Source organism: Moschus berezovskii, chromosome 8 (genome assembly GCF_049115385.1).
Source record: "Moschus berezovskii isolate FMDL1 chromosome 8, NW_MosBer_1.0, whole genome shotgun sequence".
Taxonomy (NCBI): Eukaryota; Metazoa; Chordata; class Mammalia; order Artiodactyla; family Moschidae; genus Moschus; species Moschus berezovskii.
Genome location: NC_142467.1, coordinates 17,480,217 through 17,504,438, shown reverse-complemented (window position 1 = coordinate 17,504,438; position 24,222 = coordinate 17,480,217). Strand labels below are relative to the sequence as shown.

The following is a 24,222-nucleotide window of genomic DNA, read 5'->3' as shown; positions in this document are numbered from 1 at the left end:
AATATGCCAAGTTTAACAAAAGGACAGGAAACATGATGTTCTCCTATATTTTCAATGAACCTCAAATGACTCTGCTGTTCATACTCAGTGCAATTTATGGCAGCAAAATGTATTCTTCAATGAAAAAAATCTACAATGGAGTGAATTATATAAATTCAGAGCTGAAGTTCTGCCTTATTCCATAATAACAATTTATTTAGAAGATTCTGACATTTTGATTCAATGTGCATAGTACAATCAGCTGTTCACAAGGCATATTTTATTTTTCTTGATGAAGGCTAAAATAAATACATGCTGTCTACCTATGGTAATACTTTGACATACATGTTTAATTTAGCTTTTGGAGACTTTGTTAAAGGAAATATTTATTTATTTGGCTGGGTCAGGTTGGCACTTACATTTCAGGCTCAGTGGTTGCAGGGCGCAGGCTTAGTTGCTCTGCGGTGACAAGTGGGATCTTAGTCCCTCAAACAGGGACCAAAATTGCGTCCCTTGCATTTTAAGGCAGACTCTTAACCAGTGGACCACCAGTCTCCAGTGGAAGCCCCTGGAGACTGTTTTTCTGATGGTCTCTTTTCATACGTGAAATATAGAATGGAGAGGGTATCTATTTGGCAAAGCTTTAAATTATAACACTAAGGACAGAGTCCCGTGGATTGTAAGCTACTGCATTGGTTAACTGATTCTAAGTTTTTACATCTTATTTTACTGCTGCAGAAGGACACTCAGTGTGGAAGCAGGTTAGGATGAAATTTTAAGAACAAGGTAGGCGTCGTCATGACCAAAGGAATCAGAACTGTGGCCACAGTAGCTTGCTGTTGTTGCTGCTGTTTTTTAATTTGAGTAAAAAAAGAATTGGCTTTAGGAATCTTCAAAGAGGCCATATACATAGAAAAATAAGGAAGCTGAACAATCCACAGTTATAGAGGCATTCACTTAAACATACGGAAAAGTCTTCGATAATTTCTCTTCATTCCAACAAGTAGCAATAAACTGATTAATGGCCCTTAGCTGGAAGTGCATGTTTGGGATCAGAACTGAAGGTATAAACTGTTGCACACAACACACTCAGAGGATTATACTCATTTCTAACTTTTTTTTCATGTGTTATTTGTAGGACACATTTTGTTCATAGGTTAGTACAACGCCATTTAAAAGAAGATGGGCATTAACCTCCCAATCAAAAAATAACAAGGTAATGATTTTAAGTGTTGAATAATATTGATGTTGCTATAAATAAGCATTTCAGTAAAATTCATGGTCTTATTTCAAAACATAGGATTCAATATGGCCCAGAATACTGATAAGAGGTTTTTGTATGGTTATTCAGAAAACCTGGAGTTCCAGAGCTTGGAAAATGTACCAAGGTATGCAAATCTTAAGTTGATTGTGTATGAAGCAGACTTCTTGACGTGTGGGCACACAGGGGAGGAGAGGTTGGCATGAATTGGGAGGTTGGGATGGACATACATATACCACCATGTGTAAAACAGAAACAGATCGCTGGTGGGAACCTGCTGTACAGTGCAGGGAGTTCAGCTCAGTGCCCATTGGTGACCTAGATGGATGGGGTTGCGGGGAGAGAGGTCCAAGTGGGAGGGGTATATATATATACTCAGCAGATTCACTTCGTATGTACAGCAGAAACTAACACAACATTGTAAAGCAGTTCAGTCGCTCAGTCGTGTCCGACTCTTTGCAACTCCATGAACCACAGCACGCCAGGCCTCCCTGTCCATCACCAACTCCCAGAGTTCACCCAAACCCATGTCCATTGAGTCGGTGATGCCATCCAACCATCTCATCCTCTGTCGTCCCCTTCTCCTCCTGCCCTCAATCTTTCCCAGCATCAGGGACTTTTCCAATGAGTCAGCTCTTCTCATTAGGTGGCCAAAGTATTGGAGCTTCAGCTTCAACATCAGTCCTTCTGATGAACACCCAGGACTGATCTCCTTTAGGATGGACTGGGTGGATCTCCTTGCAGTCCAAGGGACTCTCAAGAGTCTTTTCCAACACCACAGTTCAAAAGCATCAATTCTTTGGTGATCAGCTTTCTTCACAGTCCAACTCTCACATCCATACATGACCATGGGAAAAATCATAACCTTGACCAGACGGACCTTTACTGGCAAAGTAATGTCTCTGCTTTTTAATATGCTATCTAGGTTGGTTATAACTTTCCCTCCAAGGAGTAAGTGCCTTTTAATTTCATGGCTGTAATTACCATCTGCGGTGATTTTGGAGCCCAGAAAAATAAAGTCAGTCACTGTTTCCACTGTTTCCCCATCTATTTGCCATGAAGTGATGGGACCAGATGCCATGATCTTAGTTTCCTGAATGTTGAGCTTTAAGTCAACTTTTTCACTTTTCTCTTTCACTTTCATCAAGAGGCTCTTTAGTTCTTCTTCACTTTCTGCCATAAGGATGGTGTCATCTCATTATTATTGAAAAAGTCATACATGTAAACCCAGTTAGTTGTATGGCCCTAGTATATAACTTGTGTGTGAAAGTTGCTTCGTTGTGTCTGACTCCTTGTAACCCCACGGACTATACAAATTCATGGAATTCTCCAGACCAGAATACTGGAGTGGGTAGCCTTTCCCTTCTCCGGGGGATCTTTTCAACCCAGGGATCGAACCCAGGTCTCTCGTATTGCAGGTGGATTCTTTACCAGCTGAGCCACAAGGGAAGCCCAAGAATACTGGAGTGGGGAACCTGTCCCTTTTCCAGCAGATTTTCCAGACCCAGGAATCAAACCAGGGTCTACTGCATTGCAGGTAGATTCTTTACCAACTGAGCTATCAGGAAAGCCCTAGTATATAGCCTACTCCCAGGAAAGGAGAAAATTAACACTTTCGGAAAAATGCTTAATTATTTTAAGAACAACAGAAAAGATCTATCTATTTTATTTCTGGAGAATGGCTTATTACTGAAAAAACTGCCTTGATATGTTATTGGTTTTTATTAATAGGTTTACAAGGCAATTCAAATTATTTTTCCATATTTTTATCTTTATATATTTAATATTTTCTAGCTTTTTTCACCTCTCTAAATGTTCTTTGGTAATACCTCTTTCCTCTTTATTGGAAAGAAATTATTAATGAGATTTTTCTATCACTTTATTGCCAGTAAATCAAATCTATGGATTCATTTCTGATATAAATGCCTATTTCTCTGTTCTTAAGGCAACACAGCCAGGTGTCTCTGGTATGTCTTTTTCAGACAGTTGATCATCTCTTTAAACCCAAATGGAGTGGTCCAACTGCACGGTTTCCTAGCACTACTTCATTTCTTCATTTCACTTCTTATCTGTCCACACAGGAGATTTCTTCGTAACTTGTATACACTCCCAAATACCAGAATCTTTACAAAATTATCCCGAGTTTTCTACTTTCCATCTATTATCTACAGGTCAGAATAAACCAGGTGTTGCAAGCTGAAACAGTTGGTCTGTCTGAATTCTTAGGCTATGGAGAGCATACTTAATTCACTCTTAATTAAAGCACTAGGAGAGAATCTCAGAGCTGGATAAGATCATGGGAATCATTCACCTACCCACTATTTAAAACAATGAGAGGTCCTGAGAAATTCAATAACTGGACCAAAGGAACATATTGGTTAGTGATTCTCATCATTCCATACTCACATTTTGCTGTTTTAGTCCTGTGAAATTATTCTGCTCTTTAGGAAGTGAAAATTTTAACTTTTCAGTGTCCTACCTGTTTTGCTTAAAGGACTTAAAGTATTGCAGATATAAAAATACCTTGGCTTCTATTTCTAGCACTCTGAATATCCATTTGGGTTCCCAGTGTTTAAAAAAAGCTCCCTTTCTCATTTTCTTTTTTGCCCTCTTTTCTGAGGATTTTAGAGTAGGTTCCTCTCTTCCGACTTTCAACGCTAGAAGAGACATGCTTCATTTTGATGTTCACCCATGTCTACTTAAAGCACCTTACCCTTTCTGTTTCAAATCCCTTCAAGACATCAATTTATGAGTCTTTCTTCATAAAATCCATCTAATTAGTGGACAACAGTCACATGCTACCACCATGACTTAACCTTCAGCTCTATTTCTTCATATCCTTCAATTTTAGAAACAAAGAACTCTAGAATTGAAATGGGTATTACAGTTTCCTTAGTCTAATCCCTCCCAAATGTAAGAATTCCTTCTATTGGATTATTGAAAAGTGGTCACTGAGTCTTTATTTGAATGCTTTGAAAGATGGAAAGCTCATTAGTTTACAATGCAGTCCATTCCATTTCACAAAAAATACAATCATTATATTGAACCTACTTAATTTTCATAATGCACAATCAAATCTAGTAAGTCTTTTGTGAGTCCTTTGGTGCCATAACTTTAAGATCTGGATGCTATTCCACCAGATTTCAAGAACAGCTCTCCCTGCCGCCTGCTCCATGGAACTGAATATGTACCAGCAACTTTACCAAATGATTCCAGGAAAATAATTAAAATTTTTATCTGGCCTTTTAAATAAAAATTGAAAATCTTCAGCTGATACTAATTCTACATTTCTCAAGAAACTAGCCTCAATGATATTTTAGTACCTATTTAGTTACGCATATAGGAGAAGCTCAAATTTTAATATATTAACTTTTATATTGCTGGAAAACAATATATCCATGAAACTTTATTATTAAAAAAAATTTTTTTTAGTAGAGAAAGCATGTGCTTCCAAGAACTACACTCCCAGCATTTATGATGGACAATCCATGTTTTAGAATTCATTCCAACTTCACTGATTTCTGGGCCAAGTACCAGACTCAACTTTCAATACTTTATTTTATGAACCTAACTAAAGTGGCAGGTATATATACCGCCTTACCTACAAATGTATATTATATTTTGAAATAAACATAATGAAGAACATTATATGTTTAATGTGAACATAGCCCTAAGGCCCTGTGGTACGTTTTGGGAAAAGTCAGTAAGTAAATAAATATGGTCTATTTTTTAGTCATAAAATCCTGAAATTAAGCACATATATGCTAACTCTTTGGACGGGTCTAACTTCGAGATTCATTTCAGGGGTGGTTTTTAATTTGATAGGTTTGGAAAAGGGGAAGGCAGGAAGCAGAGGGGTGGATCCTAGAGCGGCAGCTCTGTAAGATGAATTGCTGTTAGGCTGAAGCGGCTGGTTACAGTAATAGCTGGAAACCATAAGTGTTACAGGCTTTGAAGTTAGTTCAGCTTTGATGTCTTACTCTCATAGTTAATCGTAAGATAGTATGGAAGACGGAAAAAATAAGACTTTCCAATACTGTCCTTGGTGTCACTTCTCAGGAAATCCTAGCATGAGAAAAGACTGGCATCTGTGTGAACTCTAATAGCACTAGGTTGCTCTCTATTTTTAAAAAGTTTTAAATTATTGATCTGACAGTGAAGATTATTGGTTAGTTTGGGGCAAGCACATGGATATGTAAAAACATTCTTATATCTGTTGTTAGAATATTGTGAATCAATCAATGGGGACGCATGTATTAATGATGACATGTGGCTATCACTATGCTAATAGTACTTAGATCAAATTATACATCAGGCTTCCCTGATAGCTCAGTTGGTAAAGAATCTGCTTGCAATGCAGGAAACCCTGGTTTGATTCCTGGGTCGGGAAGATCCTCAGGAGAAGGGATAGGCTACCCACTCCAGTATTCTTGGGTTTCCCCCGTGGCTCAGCTGGTAAAGAATCCGCCTGCAATGTGGGAGACCTGGGTTCGATCCCTGGGTTGGGGAGATCCCCTGCAGAAGGGAAAGGCTACCCATTCCAGTTCTGGCCTGGAGAACTCCATGGACTTGTATAGTCTGTGGGGTCGCAATGAGTCAGAGACGACTGAGCGACTTTCACTTTATACATATTTGGTTCCCAACCTTGAGGAATTTATCAGCCGAGGACTGATAACCCTGCCTGGAAGGAATCGTAGACACCATTTAACCCCAGACTAAAACCTAGAGAAGCTGGCTTGTTTCGGAAACAAAACATGAAACTGCCAAGTACGCTCACGCACACACATAAATTAAATGAAGACCAATAGATAGAAATGAAGGGATTAGATTATCTTGTGAATTCTTGGCTGGAAAAAAGCATTCTTGGAATTTCATCTTTAGACAGAGCATTGTTTCCCTAACTCCAGTTATTTTTGTAACACTTTTATTCATTTTGTCACATTCATGAACAGTACTACTAAAATGCCTTCTGCTGCTGCTTCTAAGTCGCTTCAGTCGTGTCCGACTCTGTGCAACCCCATAGACGGCAGCCCACCAGGCCCCCCCGTCCCTGGGATTCTCCAGGCAAGAATACTGGAGTGGGCTGCCATTTCCTTCTCCAACTAAAATGCCTAGTATTTTGTTTACATCAACTCACTTTTTCTATTTGCCTAGTCCAAAGCAATAATATCCATTAAAAAGGCTTCATGTGTTATTCATATCTTTTTCTAAAACATGTAAGAATAAACAACTACAAAAACAAACCAAAACCCAGTTCATCCACAAACTACCAGTAATATGCATATAAAACACTGAGATGGAGGACTCAAAGGAAGAATATATCCTAACTATTTCTTGTGGTACTTGAATGAGAACTATGATGTTTAAGTCTGTACTCTTTAAGTATTTAGATGTCCATGTGTCCAGTGACCCAGGATAATTTGAATTTTAAATATTCTTTTTTTTTCCCCTTTAACTTCACATGCAAAGCTCTGTTTTGCTTTTGGGGCCTGCCCCAGCTTTCTTCATGAGTAATAAATAATCTATAGTCAAAAAAAATCTATAATACTTATGATAGTAAGAGACTAAGGGAGTAACAAAACAGCTGAAAAGGAAAGTTTCCTTTCAACTCTTTCTTAATAGTGCTGTCATATTGCTTATTAGTTTAAAAGATAAAAATAAAACTTTCCAAGTACAGAAACAACCTTATAGGCAAGACTTTAAGAGGAAAAAGAAAAGAACAGTCAAAGTTCTATGTTATTTCTTTTGTTTTTGTGTCGGTATCATGTAATGAGATGAGGAAGAATCCAAAGCCAGATACTAGAAGAAAGGGGTTAACTACACCCCATGAAAACAAAAGGTTATTCCTCTGTTAAAGTTCTTACTCTTTAAGTGCATTAGAATTGACTGTAAACATAAACAAAAGCCACTGGTGGGCAGTTAAATTTGAAGAAGTGGCTCATAAAAAGTGGAATATTCAGTATGCATTAGAATCAGTTACACAACATCTGATTTAATAGTTGGATTTTAAGCGTTCCTCTTATAATACATGTTAAATGGTCTCAACAAATCATATTCTGTAATGCAGCAACATGACAATTTCAGTGTTGTCTACAGCTTTGTAGGACAAGAACACTGAAGCAAACTAATCTGCAATCCTTTATCTACATTAAAAGGTTGAAAATCTGCAGGCATTTGTAACAAGAACTTTAAAATGAATTTGCCATTCCCAAAGTCATCTCACTAGACAGGAAAGAGGAGCTTGGCATGTGACCAATAAATTATGAGAGTGCAACACCTCGGGGTTAGAGGGCACTGATGGCTTCAACAAATCTCACCAGCCGGGGCAACAGATTAAGCCAGGGGATCGGATGCCCTACAACCCTAACCTGTTAATACCTTCAAATTCTTAAGAATGACCTCCAGTCCGCTCTTTCTTATTAGTTGTTAGTTACACTAATTACAGCTTCACTGGTATTGCTGGTACCAGTTTTTTCCCTCAAAAGACATGCAGAGAAAGGTTATCTCTAATAGCTTCAAACAACGTTAGCCAAATTCTGCTGTGCACATTAGGAGCACTTACCTCCAGTTTTGAATGGGTCTTTTATAGACATCAAAGGAAAAGACACTAAAAGCAATGTGTGTTTGTGGATTCTATAAAGCATTTCATGTAGGAAGCTGTAAAAATAAGAACAGTAACTTCTCCTGTGACTAGAACTTTAGAATAGGTTAAAATGAGGTAATTTATTTTTTATGTTTATTTTCAACATATAGGGGCTGGTGATTTCAAATATAAGGAGCTAGTTATACCTTAACCACGATAGTGAAGTAAAAATACTTAGCCCATGAAATGCCCTCAAAATTTATGGTTTTTAGAAAGGGATAATGAAATTTCTATCACAATCTTTTAGAACCATTTTAAGTTCAACATTTACATTGATGTTAACCCAACATTATACAGAATTGTGCACAGATTCCAAAGCCCATTTACAAAGATTCAAATACCATCTGTGAAGCTGCAGTAAATTACCCTGTAACATTAATCTTTAAACCAGGCAGTAAATCAGAACAGAAACATACCAAAGAGATTTAAAGCAAGAGTCATATCTGAGTTATTGAGATTAATGTAAATAGTTTCACATATAACAGTTGTAGGTTCTCAATATCATGTTGTTTTTGCTTTGAATGAAACATATAAAATGACTTCTAAACATTAAAAATAAATAATATCTAAAGGACACCAGTGTTTTTTGAGCACACACACACAAAAAACGTGTGAAAATGATGATCAAAAAGTGTTGTTAACCTAAGTGAGCTCTGAGTTAAAAATACAATAACAAAATTTTGATTGTATATAACAGACATATTAAGGAGTGTCTGTTAACACTGTAAAAGAAACTTAGTTTTACAAAAGGGAATCTTTAAACCAAACCCAGTGTTCTTAAAAGATGCTGACCAGAGAATTTTGACTTTGATGGAACTCTCTGAGAAAAGGAAGATAGATAATTAGACTACTGTGTGTCATCAAACCTAAAATGCCATTGATTTTAAGATTCATCATTACTTCACTTAGGAAACACACTGCCAATTAGACTATGACACAATGCTACCTTATCACGTGGACTGCAAGATATACTTAAACCTTAGGTGGCTAAAACTGCATCTGTAATCACAATGAAATACAATATTTTATAATAAACTGGTCTACAATATATCTAGTGAATAAGCTTTTTGTGTGTATGTGTGAGAGAGACAGCAATACTTTTACTGTATATAAAGCACTGAGGGGACACTGACCATATTAAAAAGCGGAGACATTACTTTGCATCAAAGGTCCATCTAGTCAAAGCTATGGTTTTTCCAGTAGTAATGTATGGATGTGAGAGTTGGACTATAAAGAAAGCTGCGTGCCGAAGAACTGATGCTTTTGAACTGTGGTGTTGGAGAAGTCTCTTGAGAGTCCCTTGGACTGCAAGGAGATCCAACCAGTCCATCCTAAAGGAGATCAGTCCTGGGTGTTCATTGGAAGGACTGATGCTGAAGCTGAAACTCCAATACTTTGGCCACCTCATGCAAAGAACTGACTCATCTGAAATGACCTTGATGCTGGGAAAGATTGAAGGCAGGAGGAGAAGGGGATGAGATGGTTGGATGGCATCACCGACCCGATGGACATGAGCTTAAGTAAACTCCAGGAGTCGGTGGTGGACAGGGAGGGCTGGTGTGCTGCAGTCCACGGGGCCTCAAAGAGTTGGACACCACTGAGTGAATGAACTGAACTGACCATATATTTTCTATCTTCTCTGAGGACAGAAGAGGAGGAAGAGCAACTGATTCATTCGTGATTTCAGTTTGCTCGTCTGATTTGTTGATTAACTAAGACTTCTTTCCACCAAGGATTTAAGGCAGATGAGGAGATCAGGTACAATCAAATGATTCCCGTTCAGTCGCTCAGTCATGTCCGACTCTTTGCGACCCCGTGGACTGTAGCCTACCAGGCTTCTCCGTCCATGGGATTCTCCAGGCAAGAATACTGGAGTGGGTTACCGTTTCCTTCTCCAGGGGATCTTCCCGACCCAGGGATAGAACCCAGGTCTCCCGCATTGGAGGCAGATGCTTTAACCTCTGAGCCACCAGGGAAGCCCATTAGGGGAATGAAAAAGAGAAAACCAGAACTGGGAAAAAGAATAAAAGCAACCAGATTGCAAGAATTTGTGTTATTTCAATTAGATATAAAAATAATTGATGAATAACAAAATAGGTCCTAGATTTTTATTTTTTTCCATTGTACTTTAAAAAATAAAGCATAATACATTATCTGTGAGAGCTGAGGGACACTTTTTCCAGAAATACAGAACCCTGGTAATCCCTCCAAATTTCTACAGAACAGATGACAACAATATATTGGTTTGGCTGAAAAGTTAGTTTGGCTTTTTCTGTAACAGCTTACAGAAAAACCTGAATGAACTTTTTGGGCAACCCAATGTTGTCATATGTTAGAAGATAAATACCAAATGAGAGTATGACCAAGAGAGATATTAAATACTGGGAAAAGTAACCTGCACATATCAGCTGCTCTCCCTTGGAAAGATTAATTTGATGGTACCAGTGGATAAAGCAGGATTAACAGGAGAACTAGTGGACTGTCTGTGTGTGTTCAAATGTTAAAACTGATCTATGGTACACATCCTATTAAGCTATCTTAGGATATAGGTGAGTAAATGCCACCCTAGGACCCAAAAGCACCCAAAGGAGTGAGTAATACTACAAGTAAGCCCTCCGCACAGTGGCAAGCAGGAATCAGTAAACACAGCAAAATGACCCAGGGGTAAACTATTATAGAATCAAAAACTTGAATAACAGTCTGCTGATGGATCAGTTCAAATGTTCACAATGTAGACTCTTCTTGTATTTAGATATCCCACATTTCTCTTTGTGCATCAGATAACATAAGCATCTGATTGTGGCACATACATTGAATCTTTCAAGAGCCTAGAGAAACTGACACGACGGCTGTAGTGGACATATCCAAAACCCTCCTTTGGGGAAGCACTCTCAACTCACATAGCCCTCTGCTGGGCTGTCAACGACAGCATCCTGCCCCAGCCTCCTCATAGATATGGCTGGCCCAGACTGACCAGTCACAGTGAGTTCGGTGCTATCAGTTCAGTCTCTTAGTTCCAGTGATGAGTTCAGGGATCATCATGGTGCCCTAGCAGGGCCAGTCTTCAGTTTTCACTAAGATTCTTATTTGGATACTAGAGCTTTTTCTCAGGGGTAGTGCTGAATAGAAGGTGCTACAGCTGCTTGTATCTACCCTCTCTGCCTGCAGGCAAGAAAGAATGAGGTCAACAGGCAAAGAAAAGTAGAGAAGGAGATAGAGGAAGAGTCTGGTAACAGTCTGAGCCTCAGAATCTAATCGTACTAGAAACAGATCTAACCCTGGGTTTTTCCATTTACAATCAATAAATCACTGTTTATTTTTGTTTCCTTTTGGTAAGCAGCTTGAAGTGGACTTATGTAATTTGAAGAGTCTGTATGAACACAGTAATTGAAATGAGATTATATTCTACTCTTTTTTCTAACTTCTATAAAATGTGAGACTGATATTTATGTGTGCACATTCGAATTGACATATGCATTTGAATCTGTAAAATAACTACTCAGTAAATTTTAATAGTGACATTTTTTTCAAAATGTTAATACATGTTTAAGGGCAAGACCTGATGTGAAGAACTGACTCATTGGAAAAGACCTTGATGCTGGGAAAGATTGAAGGTGAGAGAAGGGGATGACAGAGGATGACATGGTTGGATGGCATCACCGACTTGATGGACATGAGTTTGAGCGAGCTCTGGGAGTTGGTGATGGACAGGGAGCTCTGGCGTGCTGCGGTCCATGGGGTTGCAAAGAGTCGGACGTGACTGAGTGACTGAATTGAATTGAAGGGCAAGAATTTTCTGGATTATCCATGTAAGTGCTAACGGTAACTGAAAGGGTAAGCCAAAGTAATTTATACTGAGTTTTCTAATACTTTAAAATAATGAAGGGAGAGGGGCGGAGGGAGAGGAGGAATAATCTATTCTCCTGATGTTTTTCTAGGCACAACTAAAAGTAGTTTGCATTGGCACAAGAGTTTGGTATGGTAAAAACTGGCATAGAAATGTACTGGGAAGCAAGGGAAAGCTGGCCTAAGATCATGGTTTTGTTGCAGATAATGCCCTGAATATACAATTCACTAATAAACAATTGACAGCTACATACAGCTATTTCTCTTGGTTAAGAAAGCAGAAGGCCTTGGACAACAGATGCTTTTTCCAGAATGAATTTTCATATTGCTTGAACTATAACATGTAAACCACTTTAAGAACTGACTGGAAAATAACTGTCATCTGGCATTACGATTCGAATGAGCTATATTCCACTTCAAGTTGAGTTATAAAGAACTCCAATAAAAATATCTCAGTGTTCTCAAAATAATTACTTATCCCCTACTTTCTAAATATCTTATCAAATTCCAACATAGTTAACTTTTAGAAACCTTAAGTTTTCTGGCTGTCTACCTTCTAGCTGTTCTCAGTTGGTGGTAAGGGTCTAAAAAGGCAACTGCCCAGTGGAATGCCCCAAACATGAGTACACTCAAGTAGACCTCTCAAAATTATTCACCGAATAACTGTTTTAGTATACATATTTCAGGGATTTTCAGAAGTGACATAAATTCATAAGAAACAGACTATCAATGCTGGACCTTAATAGACTTTTGACCTGTCTTCAAAACAAAATTTGTCCGCTGAAATAACAAGCTAAAAAGTGTCACTCAGTATTTAAGGACAAAGCAAGGGTGTCAAGGGCTTCTCTGGTGGCTCAGATGGTAAAGAATCTGCCTGCAATGCAGGAGACTGGGGTTTGACCCCTAGGTTGGGAAGATCCCCTGTAGAAGGGAATAAGGGAATGGCTACCCACTCCAGTATTCCTGCCTGGAGAATTCCATGGACAGAGGAGCCTGGCAGGCTACAGTCCATGGGATTGCAGAGTTGGACATGACTGTGTGACTAACACTTTCAAGGGTGCCAAGACTTATGCGTTTTTTGATGGCTTCTGACACTGGTAAGTTTGCATGATCTGGGGGGAAAAATAATCTTTTTCAAATTCTATATTGGTACTAAGAACTCATTTTAGAAAGTTTTACAAAGACTGCTACATATATATATATATATATTTCAATATTCACAGATGGAAGCAAAGTTGGACTTAATAAAGATCTACAGGCTTTAAATTTTATTTTAAAAAGCATTATTAAATATTGCATTGTTCTTTATGCCTTGCTAAGTAGTTTTCAATAATTTTTAAGAAGAGTTTTTGCTTGCTTGCTTGTTTGTTTTTTACTTCTCAGAGTGACTCTGTAAAGGGATATATCACTCATTTTTATTTCATATAAGAATGAAACACAGATGAATTGATTATTTATCTTAAATCAGTTGTTTTGTATGTACATTTACTTATTTCTATCTCCAGGATCAGGCACTAGGCAACTAGGCTACTTACTTAAGACACTGTCTTTGGTACCTGATGGTTTTTTCAATTAAACTCTTCCCAGTGTTTCTTATGATTTTGCAATAAACATAAAGGAAATGATAAACAAGTTTTTATCAAAAGCCTAGCGGAGACAACTGACTTTTGAGAAGAACAGGCCAGTGGATCTGCCAGCTGTTAACTTTTCTAGATTTGCTGATCAGTAGTGCAAAGGCAAACTATCTGTAAGCTTTACGCTAGTACAAAATTATTTTATTTCTTGAAAGAAAAGCCTTCAGAACCTTGGTCTTAGTATTAAGACTGAGGCTATTTGCCATAAATCAATATAAGGACCAGTCACCTGAAGAAAGATTTTGTGTCTGAAATGACAACAAATCAACAGAAGCACTACAATTAAAGAGATCATCTGTTATGTTGTTCAATGTCTTCTTAAGATCGATATATTAATCCTAACACTTAATATTGAGAAAATATTTTTCCCGATGCATTCTGAAAGATCCATGTAATTAGTTTGATGTAGTGAGTACAATCTAACTTTTTGCCATAGCTGTCAGAATTTTAGCCCTTGAATTTAACTCTCAGTTGCAGTAACTAATCATAGCCTAGATTTCTAGTCAAAACCAAGTCTTTCACTTTTTCTCCCACTCCTGACTTTTGGTGTCTCTCCTCTCACGTCTTCCATGTAACATCTCCGGGTCATCTTCCAAGTCTTCTTTAGCTCTAGGCGTCCCTGTTCGCAAGTGCTTCTTCCTCTGGGTCCTCCTATCCTTTCCCCTAGCCCTGGCCACTGGCGAGCTGATCCTTGGTATTTCTCACCTCTTCCCTCTATCCAACCTATGTGTACCTTGCCTCATTCCGATCCTCAGTGCCGAGCCCGACAGGTGCTTAGTAGATGTTTCATCACTGAGGAAGAATAGGGGACAATACTATTGCTTATGAGAATGTGAGCACAGGGAACAAGGGGAGAAACAGGAGTTGCTTTGGGGCCACAGCAAAGATTTCTGAAAGATGGCCCAAAGCTGCTCTGCTGGACACTATCCTTTTGCTTCTCATGTTCTGGTATAGCACCTCTGATCTACACAGCTCATATTTTACCTAATGTACTTAAAATATGAATAGTATTAGTAGTATGTACACGCACATGTTTTTAGAACAAATGAGAAAGCAATCATTGCTTTGTTTATCCTTTCAGAATTGATAATATTTGCAAGAGTATGGGCATCATAACATATGCGTAGTCAGATAATGTAATTTGATGTACATGTATATTTGTGATCAGGACAGGTAGAGCTCTGTGAGTGAGTCTTAGAATGCACACAGAGGCAAACATACCAACAATTTTTAATACAAGATGGGATTACTGCTGTCCTCATGAAAACAATGACAGAAAAGGTATACGTGCTTTTTAGTGGAAAGTGTTATTTCATTTAAATGTGGTTTTATTTCAAGTGCAGTATCACTGGATCAACTGTGAGAAAATATTTAAATCTCACAAATTCAAGCACCTTCTGTTTCCTAAATGTTCACATGGTGCATATATGTGCACAGAGAATATTCACCAAATAAACTGTTTATTGACTAATGCAAGAAACTCAGTTCAAAAATAAAAATTATATATTTTTTTATGGAGTGTGCCATTTCTGGAAACTCCAATAAAAAGGATAAAGATTCTTTCACTTCTCATTTAAAAGTGTAACATTCTTGTTAGTATATTACTTAAAATTTCTTGGCCCAGAAGACAAAAATTTATGGCTTTAGATTCACTACTTTAATGATGTGACACGAAGCAGCAAAACATCCTTTTCTACCTGTGGTGTTGCTGTGATTGCCTTTTCAGGAGAGAAAAGAACAACACAATAAATCCCTATATGGTAAGTCTTTTCCCACCTCTTCTGTTTAAATCGCAAAGGCAATACATATTTAGCAAGCAGACAGGTGCCATAAAAATATGTTTGAAATGAGGTACTCATTTATAATATTTGCATGTGTTTAATGACATGATTACAGAAAGAATGATTTACATTTCACATAGTGAGCAAACTTACTCAGTGTCTACTTAGATTTAGCAATGTTCTTAAAACTATTTATGAAACAATCAATGTCTAAACACTTGCTTTCAGCTGTTTTAGCTCTGCTTTTCATAAATATAATACAATCACAACAAATTAAAGGCAAGTCACTTGACTGTCCTGTTACATTAGCTTGATGAAATTACTGGCTGGCAATGCTTAGCAGAAAGTGACAGGGTTTTCTCAATAGGCACACATATCAATTTTTCTGGGGAAAGTAAGAATCATATCTTTATCAAAAAAATTCCAAAATTTTCTTCCTAAGATAATGCTTCTCAATCTCACTGATGAGAGTACAGTTACTGGGCTCCTAAAACAGAAATAAGTAGCTACTGCAATTCTTCACCCCATAAAGTCATTCATTGGTAAGGGAAAAATGTTATTTTTCTTGCAAGTTTTCTGACCTAGGGACAGAATGCAGATCTGGGACTGTCTGGCTCCATGGCTAATGCTCTTTCCTTTCCATCATAGGCTCCACTGGTAGCTCAGCTGGTAAAGACTCTGCCTGCAATGCAAGAGACCCCGGTTTGATTCCTGGGTCGGGAAGATCCCCTGGAGACGGCATAGGCTACCCACTCCAGTATTCTTCAGCTTCCCTGGTGGCTCTGATGTTAAAGAATCCGCCTGCAGTGGGTTTGCTCCCTGGGTTGGGAAGATCCCCGGGAAGAGAAGGGCAACCCACTCCAGTATTCTGGCCTCGATAATTTCATGGACAGAGGAATCTGCAGGGGTTGCAAAGAGTCGCTTTCATACTTTCAACATAGCCCTCTTATTTAACTCCTTTGCCGGAAAAAATAAACAAGTCTCTCTGTGTTCCTACACTGCTCCCCACCGCTTCCAAACTCACACCTTATATTTTCTATCAGGAGTGGTAGGTGTTACGGGTTGAACTGGGTTCTCCTCCTAATTTATATCCTGAAATCCTAACCCCCAATACCCTAGAAGTTGACATTATTTGGAGACAAGGTCTTTACAGAAGTAATGAAGTTAAAATGAGGTCATTAGGGTGGGCTCTAATCCAATGTGACTGGGGTCCTTACAAAAGGGGGAAAATTGAACACAGAAAAATGCACAGAGGAAAGACAACACAGAGAGACAATAAAGAGAAGGTGGTCACCTAAAAGCCAAGGGGACAGGCCAGGGGCATATCCAAGACTCAGCCCCAGAGAGAACCGACCCTGCCCATACCTTAACCTTGCATGGCAGTCTCCAGAACTGTGAGCCAATACATTTCTGTTCTTTAAGCTACTCGGTCTGTGGTACTTTATTATGGCAGTCCTAGTAAACCAATATAGTGGGCTTTGGACAAAAAGCTAGTGAGTGCTCAGTGAAGAAATAATATGCATAACGGCAGGACTGGGCTTGCATTTGGGAGAGGCAATTGCAATCAGAACAGGAGACCAGGAAGGAAAGGTTTCAGCGGTCACCACGGTATGGGGAACAGTGTCACCCCTCTGTCTACTCCTGTACTCTGTTTCCTTGTGGCCACAGTCAATCTGCGGTACACTGTTTTGTACTTGCTTATGGAGACTCACATAATTATTATATGCTGGAAACAACTTCAGAGATAATTCCTTTAAATTATACAACATTATATCGGTTTTCAGACAGTCTCTATTTAAATCTTTCAAATCAAAATCTGCTCCTAGTTGTCAGTTGACAGCTAAGGAAGCAAACTTTGTAACTGCCTTCCAATTATTACAATTCCAAAAGTCATTTCCCAATAGCAGATAGTAAGTTTTCCAGCAACTGAGATGACATTCTTTCTTTTTTTTGTTCTTTCATTTCTTTAGTTTTGGCGAACAGTCAACGAGCCCTTACTATGTAAAATTTCCTAAGATGCAAAAGAGTGATTTGTGAGCTATAAAAAAATCCCTGACGAGGTACAGTGACAACACAGTGGAGAGAAAAATTACTGGGTGTCCACTGTTTAAGGGAATTCCAGGGGTTTCTCTTCACATGACCTAACTTTATCTGTTTATCAACTCCCTCACCCTGCGGATTGCTAGATGCTACTTCACAGATGAGAGACTGAGGCTGGAAGAAATCAGTCATTTCAAGCAAGAGACGGTAGGTTACTGAGCTGAGATTTGAACCCAGAAGAGCCTGTCTTCCAAACTGTGCCTTAGCTCTGGGACCATACTTGTTCTGGCTGAGAATATTTGTTAACAGTTGATTTTTATCAGAGGCAATATGCATGTAACAAGAGAACTATAACTCTAAATCTAAATGAAGACCCCTGATACCTGACACCTCATCATATTTACCATGAGTTGTCATCACATGTTTGTTTAATGTTTACATTAACAAATAACCGAATGCAGCTTAAATTTTAATTAGGCTGGTGTTACGAGATGAACTGCACCCCATAAAAATTTGTGTTGAAGTTCTAATTCCCAGTAGCCCCAAATACAACCTTATTTAAATCTAGGATCCTTACAAAGATATTGAGGTTAAACATGAGGTCAGAAAGGAAGCCCTCATCTAATGACTGGTGTCCTTCCAAGAGGAGGAAATCTGGACTCAGCTATGTTCACAGGGGAGACAATGTGAAGAGACAGGGAGAAGCTGGCCATCCGCAAGCCTGGAACAGAGACCCTTCCTTCAGAGCCCCCAGGAGGAAGCAACTCCGCAACCCCTTGATTTCAGACTTCTAGCATCCAGAACCATGAAAAAGATAATTGCTATTCTTTAAGCCACCTGAGCTGCAGTACTGTGTTATGGCAGCCCAAGCAAACTAAGATGTTATATATTAAAACTAATTCTCTTTTAGTAAGATGGCATATAATAACATTTGCCCACTACTGAGTCAATAATATCCAAAGTTTTACAGCTGTTTCAGGGGCATTATCATCCATTCCAAGACAACAATGCAACTTAACACAGCTTATGCACCTCCCTGGTCAGTGCACAGAATTGTAAGAGCAGGAAGAAGAGGACTAATTATTAAACAGTACAGTTACTCCTTTGGAAAAGAAGAAATGATATGTTAAACAGTTTGCATAGATTTAGAAGAGAACATTGATTTTGAATCAATGGAAGGCCTCAATTCTTCATTTTCTGAACATAGTCTTTGGCAGGCAGTCGAGAAGAATCAATAGTGATAAGTAAAGCTGGTTTGTATTTAGAATTTTGTTGGAAGCTGGCGAAAGGAAACCTAAGAAACTCAAGTTCAATGCCAAAGCAGCTGATTTTGCACTGGCAGAAATCACAGCAGGGCTCATAGCTAAAGAGTAAGGTGGTAGACCAGCAGCCCAACATACCAACCTGCTAGGTTGTTTTCTGGAGGAAGCCCCCTTTGGTGAACCACAGTCTCCCAAAGCTTCTTGTCACATTTCTCTTCACTGGTTGTAATCATGATAATGCTAATACCTTGTTATACGATTTTACTGGGTATTGGGGTAGATTTACGTCATGACAGATCATCTTTCAATTGGCTGGGTCTATAATCACAGGAACTGACCCTGCCTTCAAATCAAACAATCCATAGATCTCATTTGGCTTCTTCAAACATGACAAGTAGGGAGAATTCTACTGTGATACACAGGATTTTGATATTTTCAAATGCTTTTTAAAATTGCAAAGTAAACATTCAGAAACATGAAAATGATTTGGGCTTATATTCTAAATATAGGTTAACTTCACTGAGGTATATAAACACACTAATTGTAATTGTAAATTACCATGCTGTACAGGAAAACAGACATATGGCAGGTGTCTTTACTCACTCTGCTACACTACAGTTCTTTAACATTAATGGGCATCTGATTAAAAAAAAAAATCTAATTTTTCAGCAATGCCTTCCTAACTGATATGTTCCAATAATCCATCATTTAGAGAATTGTCTTCCTTTTCTTTTATAGAAACTACAAAACTGAGTAAGGATGAAAAGAACAGATTTATTATTCTAAAATATTGCTTTACAATGAGAAAGAAAGCCTAGAAGAATGCATATTTTTAGGAATCCTAGATTTTCTGGAATCTTCATTCAGAAATCCCTGGATTTTTAAATTGTACAATACATACAGCAAATTTAAAAAAAAATCATCAGTAATATATATTATATTTCCCTGTATTAATATACTTTTTTCCGTAAAAAATAAAAGAATGACATCATAGAGTTTAACAAACTGTTCTGCCTCATTTAATAATGTTCTGAGCTGTTTGTCAATTTTTACCATGCACGGTGTTCCTTTTTTACTTAACTCTTTGCTGAACATTAACTTGTTTCTAATTTTTGTTCTTAAAAAAAAATGCTGTGATGATCACCTTTATCACTACATTTATACACACATCTAACAATATTTTCTTATAAACAGTCTTAACAGTTGAAATGACAGACACCAAAGGGAAAGCACATTTTAAACATTTCCCATACGAATTACTCAATAGTCTTTTATGAAGGTTGTACCAATTTACACAACCACAGATGGACTGGCTAAATACTTGGTTCTGTTATTTTGTTCAAGATGACCACAACACTGTGTTCAAATTATTGTAGTTTCATAACATCTCGTAAGAAAAGCTCCTAACTCCTTACCTTCAAAAAGTCCTTTTTTTCTTTTTTCAGTTTTTCAGCTTAGAATCACACTGTCAGGTAATATCCCCATATTCCACTAGGATTTTATTGGAATTAAATTGTAGTTTTCACTGTAAAAACATTTTTCTACATAGATAAAACAATTCTGCACCTAAAATGACTTCATAAATGAATTCTGTCAAAGAAGCTAGTACTTTTAATGAGAAAGACTATTTCTAGAAGGAAGTCCTAATTCTAAAAAATAAATCCTTAGGACACAGTTTTAGTATAATAAACAATGATGCATAGTTCATACATTTTTAAAATATGAAATTACAGAAAACGGTTAGATGCTACTTTAAGAGCAGGATAATGTTTTGGACTAAGGAAGGATCTCCTAACATCTCAAGTTTTCTTAGACAAGAAGTAGGAAAACCTCTAGGGAAGGGAGAGATTGATTTTTATGATAGGAATCTAATTAAAGTGCCAAGGATTGATAAAAGCATAAAAACAATACTCAATACATTATTTGGTATGGATTTGAAAGACTGACGTAAGAAGTGATTCAGAGTATTTTTTTTTTTACCGTACTGAGCTAGAGACACCCAGAAAATACAGACTCGAAGAGAAGCAGGAATTACCTATTAGTTTTCAAGGGAAAACTCTTAAAAATAAGATGGCCAATGGGAAGGTGTTTCTTAAATTCTAAAATTATAGATCGACACAGAGTCATGGTCCCCACTGAAAATGCACTGAAGGCTACGATCACCATTTGAAGAAAATGCACATATGTACAGAGGTGATTTAAGATGTACCATCGAAAAAGCCACCAGGGAGTGTGGGATCAACTATCACAGATCTCCTCTAAAAAGCATTTCTGAGCTCAAAAGAAAGTTAAGGGGAATTCCCAGGGAATAAACCAAACGTAGCTGAAAAGTGAATTAGAAAAAAAACAACAACACATCTTTCCAGAAAGCGGGGAGAACAAGCGCACTTCTGTGTTTCATCAGGGGCTCCGGGCAGGCTCTGAGTACTCTCTACCGTGTCCTCAAACCTTCCCCCAGAGGCAACGATTATCCTGGACTCTGTTTACTCAAAGTTTGGCTTGGTTTTGCTAGAAATAAGACACTGACATAGTCTTCTGTGACTTGAGCTTTTCCCTTAATGTTGTATTCCTAAGAATATGCTTACTGATAACCACTAGGAATGAGAGACACAATTACTTTTCAATTAGTAAAAAAAGAAACAAAATCCAAATCCACCTATGTATTGTAATGTACCTTAAAGCCAAGGCCAGGAAAAAACACAAAGCAGCAATAAACTTCAACCTCATCTTGCTCAATTTTCCTAAACAGCTCCCATTCCCCTCCCTTATGTATTCTTATGTATTATTTTTTTCAGACAACTGATGGAGCACTTCATGCTAAATGCCTTGAAATGAACCCCAGAGACCCGTTTCCCCAGGTTGGCCCTGACCAGGAATGAGGGCCCCTCAGCTGGAAAGCCTGGGGAGGCACAGGATGGTGGCTGGGGGGGAAAGGAGGGTTCCTCCTGTGGGAAATGGTGCAGAGCAGTACAAATGTGCAAAGCAGGGTCCCCCATAGTTGGGGGGGGAGCCAAAATGGAGTCCTGATGTCAGGAAAAAGCACACTGGTCTCCCTGGGAACGGAGGCCCGGCAGTGGGGAGAAATCAGGGCTTGGCCAACCGCCCACCTCGCTCCAGTTATAGAATCAAACTCGGACCCAGTCCTTCTACAGTCAGAGCTGCCCAGCGATGATCTGCTGGGGTGTGGGCTTCGGCCACTGCAGGGAGTGTTTCTCCAGGCTGTTTCCTACGTGTCTCTCCCTGCATGCCTGTCTGCATTTTCGAGCCTGCTGCAGGATCATCTTCATTTTGCAGAAGCCCAGAAGGTTCTCAGTGTCCACTTTGCTCCAGCCCCATTTTCAGCAGTGGCTGCAGCTTCCACATTGTTGGCAAGGCTCAGCAGCTGGGCCTCCAAGTGGCAGGTGGTCGTCTGGCTCAGCACCTTTCCAAACAGAGCCCCCACGGTGAACCCCACGTGGGCCTGCGGGTACCCCAGGGTCTTTCCTCTTCCGCCTCAGCCCCTTGGCCAGCTGCCCCATCTCTTTCTCTGTGGCCAGAAGTCGTCTGGCAGCGCTGGCGTCCGGATGCACTGCTGGGGACCATGTTGGGCCGGGGGAGGGTGCCTGAACCCCAGGAGGGCTTGGGAAGCAGGCCCCCAGGAGGGCTTGGGAAGCAGGCCCCCACCTTGCCAGCTCCGACCTGGGGCCCACAGGGCACTATCTGGCCTGGGAATTCATATGGCGTGGGTGCTGGAGAAAGCCCCCATCCATCAGGACCTGGGCACACCCCAGCCTGACCCCTGGCAGGACCATCACCTGGTGGGGCCCGCTTGGGCGCTAAACCAGATCAGGGTGTCAGCTTGACCCCTGCACTGGTCCCCCCAAGCCCATCCCCACCACTCGCTGCCATGGGAAGTTTGAGGGCCTGTGTCTCTGGCCATGGACGTAAGACTGCTCCGGAGCAGGGAGTCTGGTACGAACTGATGGCTCTCAAGGCCATCAGCCTCAAACAACCACCAGCCGCACCCTGGAGCCTTATCACCTAGTGGGCCGAGATGGGCAGTGCGGGCAGGAGAAGCTGAGGCCTAGAGTGTGTATGGGAGATGGCAGGAAATCTGTTAGATCTTCCAGATAATTCCTTAGTACCCAGGCTTAAGGAAGGAGGTCCCTCATCCTGAACTTTGCTTCCAACTCGCTCCAAAGTGCAAGTCTCCCTCCTGAGTTTTGCAGCTCCAAACTGTCTGGAATCCTTTAGTCTCTGCCCCCATCCTTTCCCTAAAGGGAGCCTAGGCAATTACATTCCACCACAATGTCTAAATGACCATATTTTTGCTCCACAAGTACTAGTTAAGTATCTTTCAGTTCAGTTCAGTTCAGTCACTCAGTCGTGTCCGACTCTTTGCGACCCCATGAATCACAGCACGCCAGGCCTCCCTGTCCATCACCAACTCCCGGAGTTCACTCAAACTCATGTCCATCGAGTTGGTGATGCCATCCAGCCATCTCATTCTCTGTCGTCCCCGTCTCCTCCCACCCCCAATCCCTCCTAGCATCAGAGTCTTTTCCAGTGAGTCAACTCGTCACATGAGGTGGCGATACTCCTTAATCCATTAACTGCTATCTTCATGATCATAAGCACTGCCAATCCCTGTGCCCTAAGAAAATGAAGTATCCTTCCCTGAATTTCCAGTGAACATCAGTTTACTGTCAGATTCTGCTCTCCACCCCCACACTTTGTCGGATGCCACTCTCTCACTGGGGGCTAAGTCTCCTGGCTAATTCCGTCCATGACTCACCAGTCCTTCAAGACCTTTGTTTCCCGTCCTGCCTCGGCTCCCTGGTCCAGAGTTTCCACATACACAGTGACCTATGTGTTCCATCTTTCTCCCCTCTGGAGACAGGTCTCTGGGCTGGTCCCAGCTGTGGTTCTGCGACACTCCTCACGATACCTTGCTCACCAACATCAAGTTCCTCTCTCCCATTAGAGACCCAAGGATCTTAGAATATTTGTCCCTCCATCACAGTCCCAGCTCGACGCCCTGCTTAGAGAAAGCTTAAGGAGGGAGGTGGAAGAGAAGATTAGATCTCAGCCTCCAAGGAGGAGCTCTGGGAAAGGAGAGACAAGAGTGATCTTGGCTGGACAGTCTCAGCCTCGGACCCGTTCGCTCTCCAACTCAACCACAAGGAGGCTCTACCCTAACCTATATCTACTGATACCGCTCTTGATGAAGTCATCAGTGACCTTCCAACTGTCCAATCTGATGACTTTTTTAAAGTCTTCATCTTATTAAATTTCTCTACAGTATCTGATAATGCTGACTACTCTTCTGGCACCTCTGTTTTAAATTTCCATGAAACACTAGTAACGGCCAAATCTAAATCTATATTCTGGCCCTAATTTCATTTCCAGGCTGCGATCCCCACTGGCTTACCAGGTGACACTAGCAGTAAAGAACATGCCTGCTAAGGCAGCAGAGACAAGAGACAACGGGTTTGATCCCTGGGTCGGGAAGATCCCTGGAGGAGGGCATGGCAACCCACTCCAGTATTCTTGCCTGGAGAATCCCATGGACAGAGGAGCCTGGTGGACTGCAGGGTTGCAAAGAGTCAGACACGACTGAAGCAACTTAGTGTACACACACACACACACACACACACAAAATCTCCACTGCCCTCAATCAAATTCTTTATATGCACTTCTAAGCATGCCTCTCCTCCAGGGCTCCCTGAGCTGGTGGATGGCACTGCCACCCACTCGATTACACATACTGGAACCCAGGAGTTGTTTCTCATCCTCT

At 40.0% G+C, this 24,222-nt stretch overlaps 2 protein-coding genes across 6 annotated transcripts in view; both read right to left on the bottom strand.

The window, feature by feature from the left end:
* The window catches only part of ARB2A (ARB2 cotranscriptional regulator A), a 422,973-nt gene that overhangs the window by 101,429 nt on the left and 297,322 nt on the right, over positions 1 to 24,222 (bottom strand). The window lies entirely within an intron of this gene.
* Positions 24 to 22,271, bottom strand: POU5F2 (POU domain class 5, transcription factor 2; the record flags this gene model as incomplete). The annotated part of the gene is given in 6 exon segments (XM_088838418.1): positions 24 to 21,520; positions 21,523 to 21,766; positions 21,768 to 21,809; positions 21,811 to 21,927; positions 21,929 to 21,972; positions 22,004 to 22,271. Coding segments are annotated over 6 exon segments (903 nt in total), but the record flags the coding sequence as incomplete, so codon positions are not given.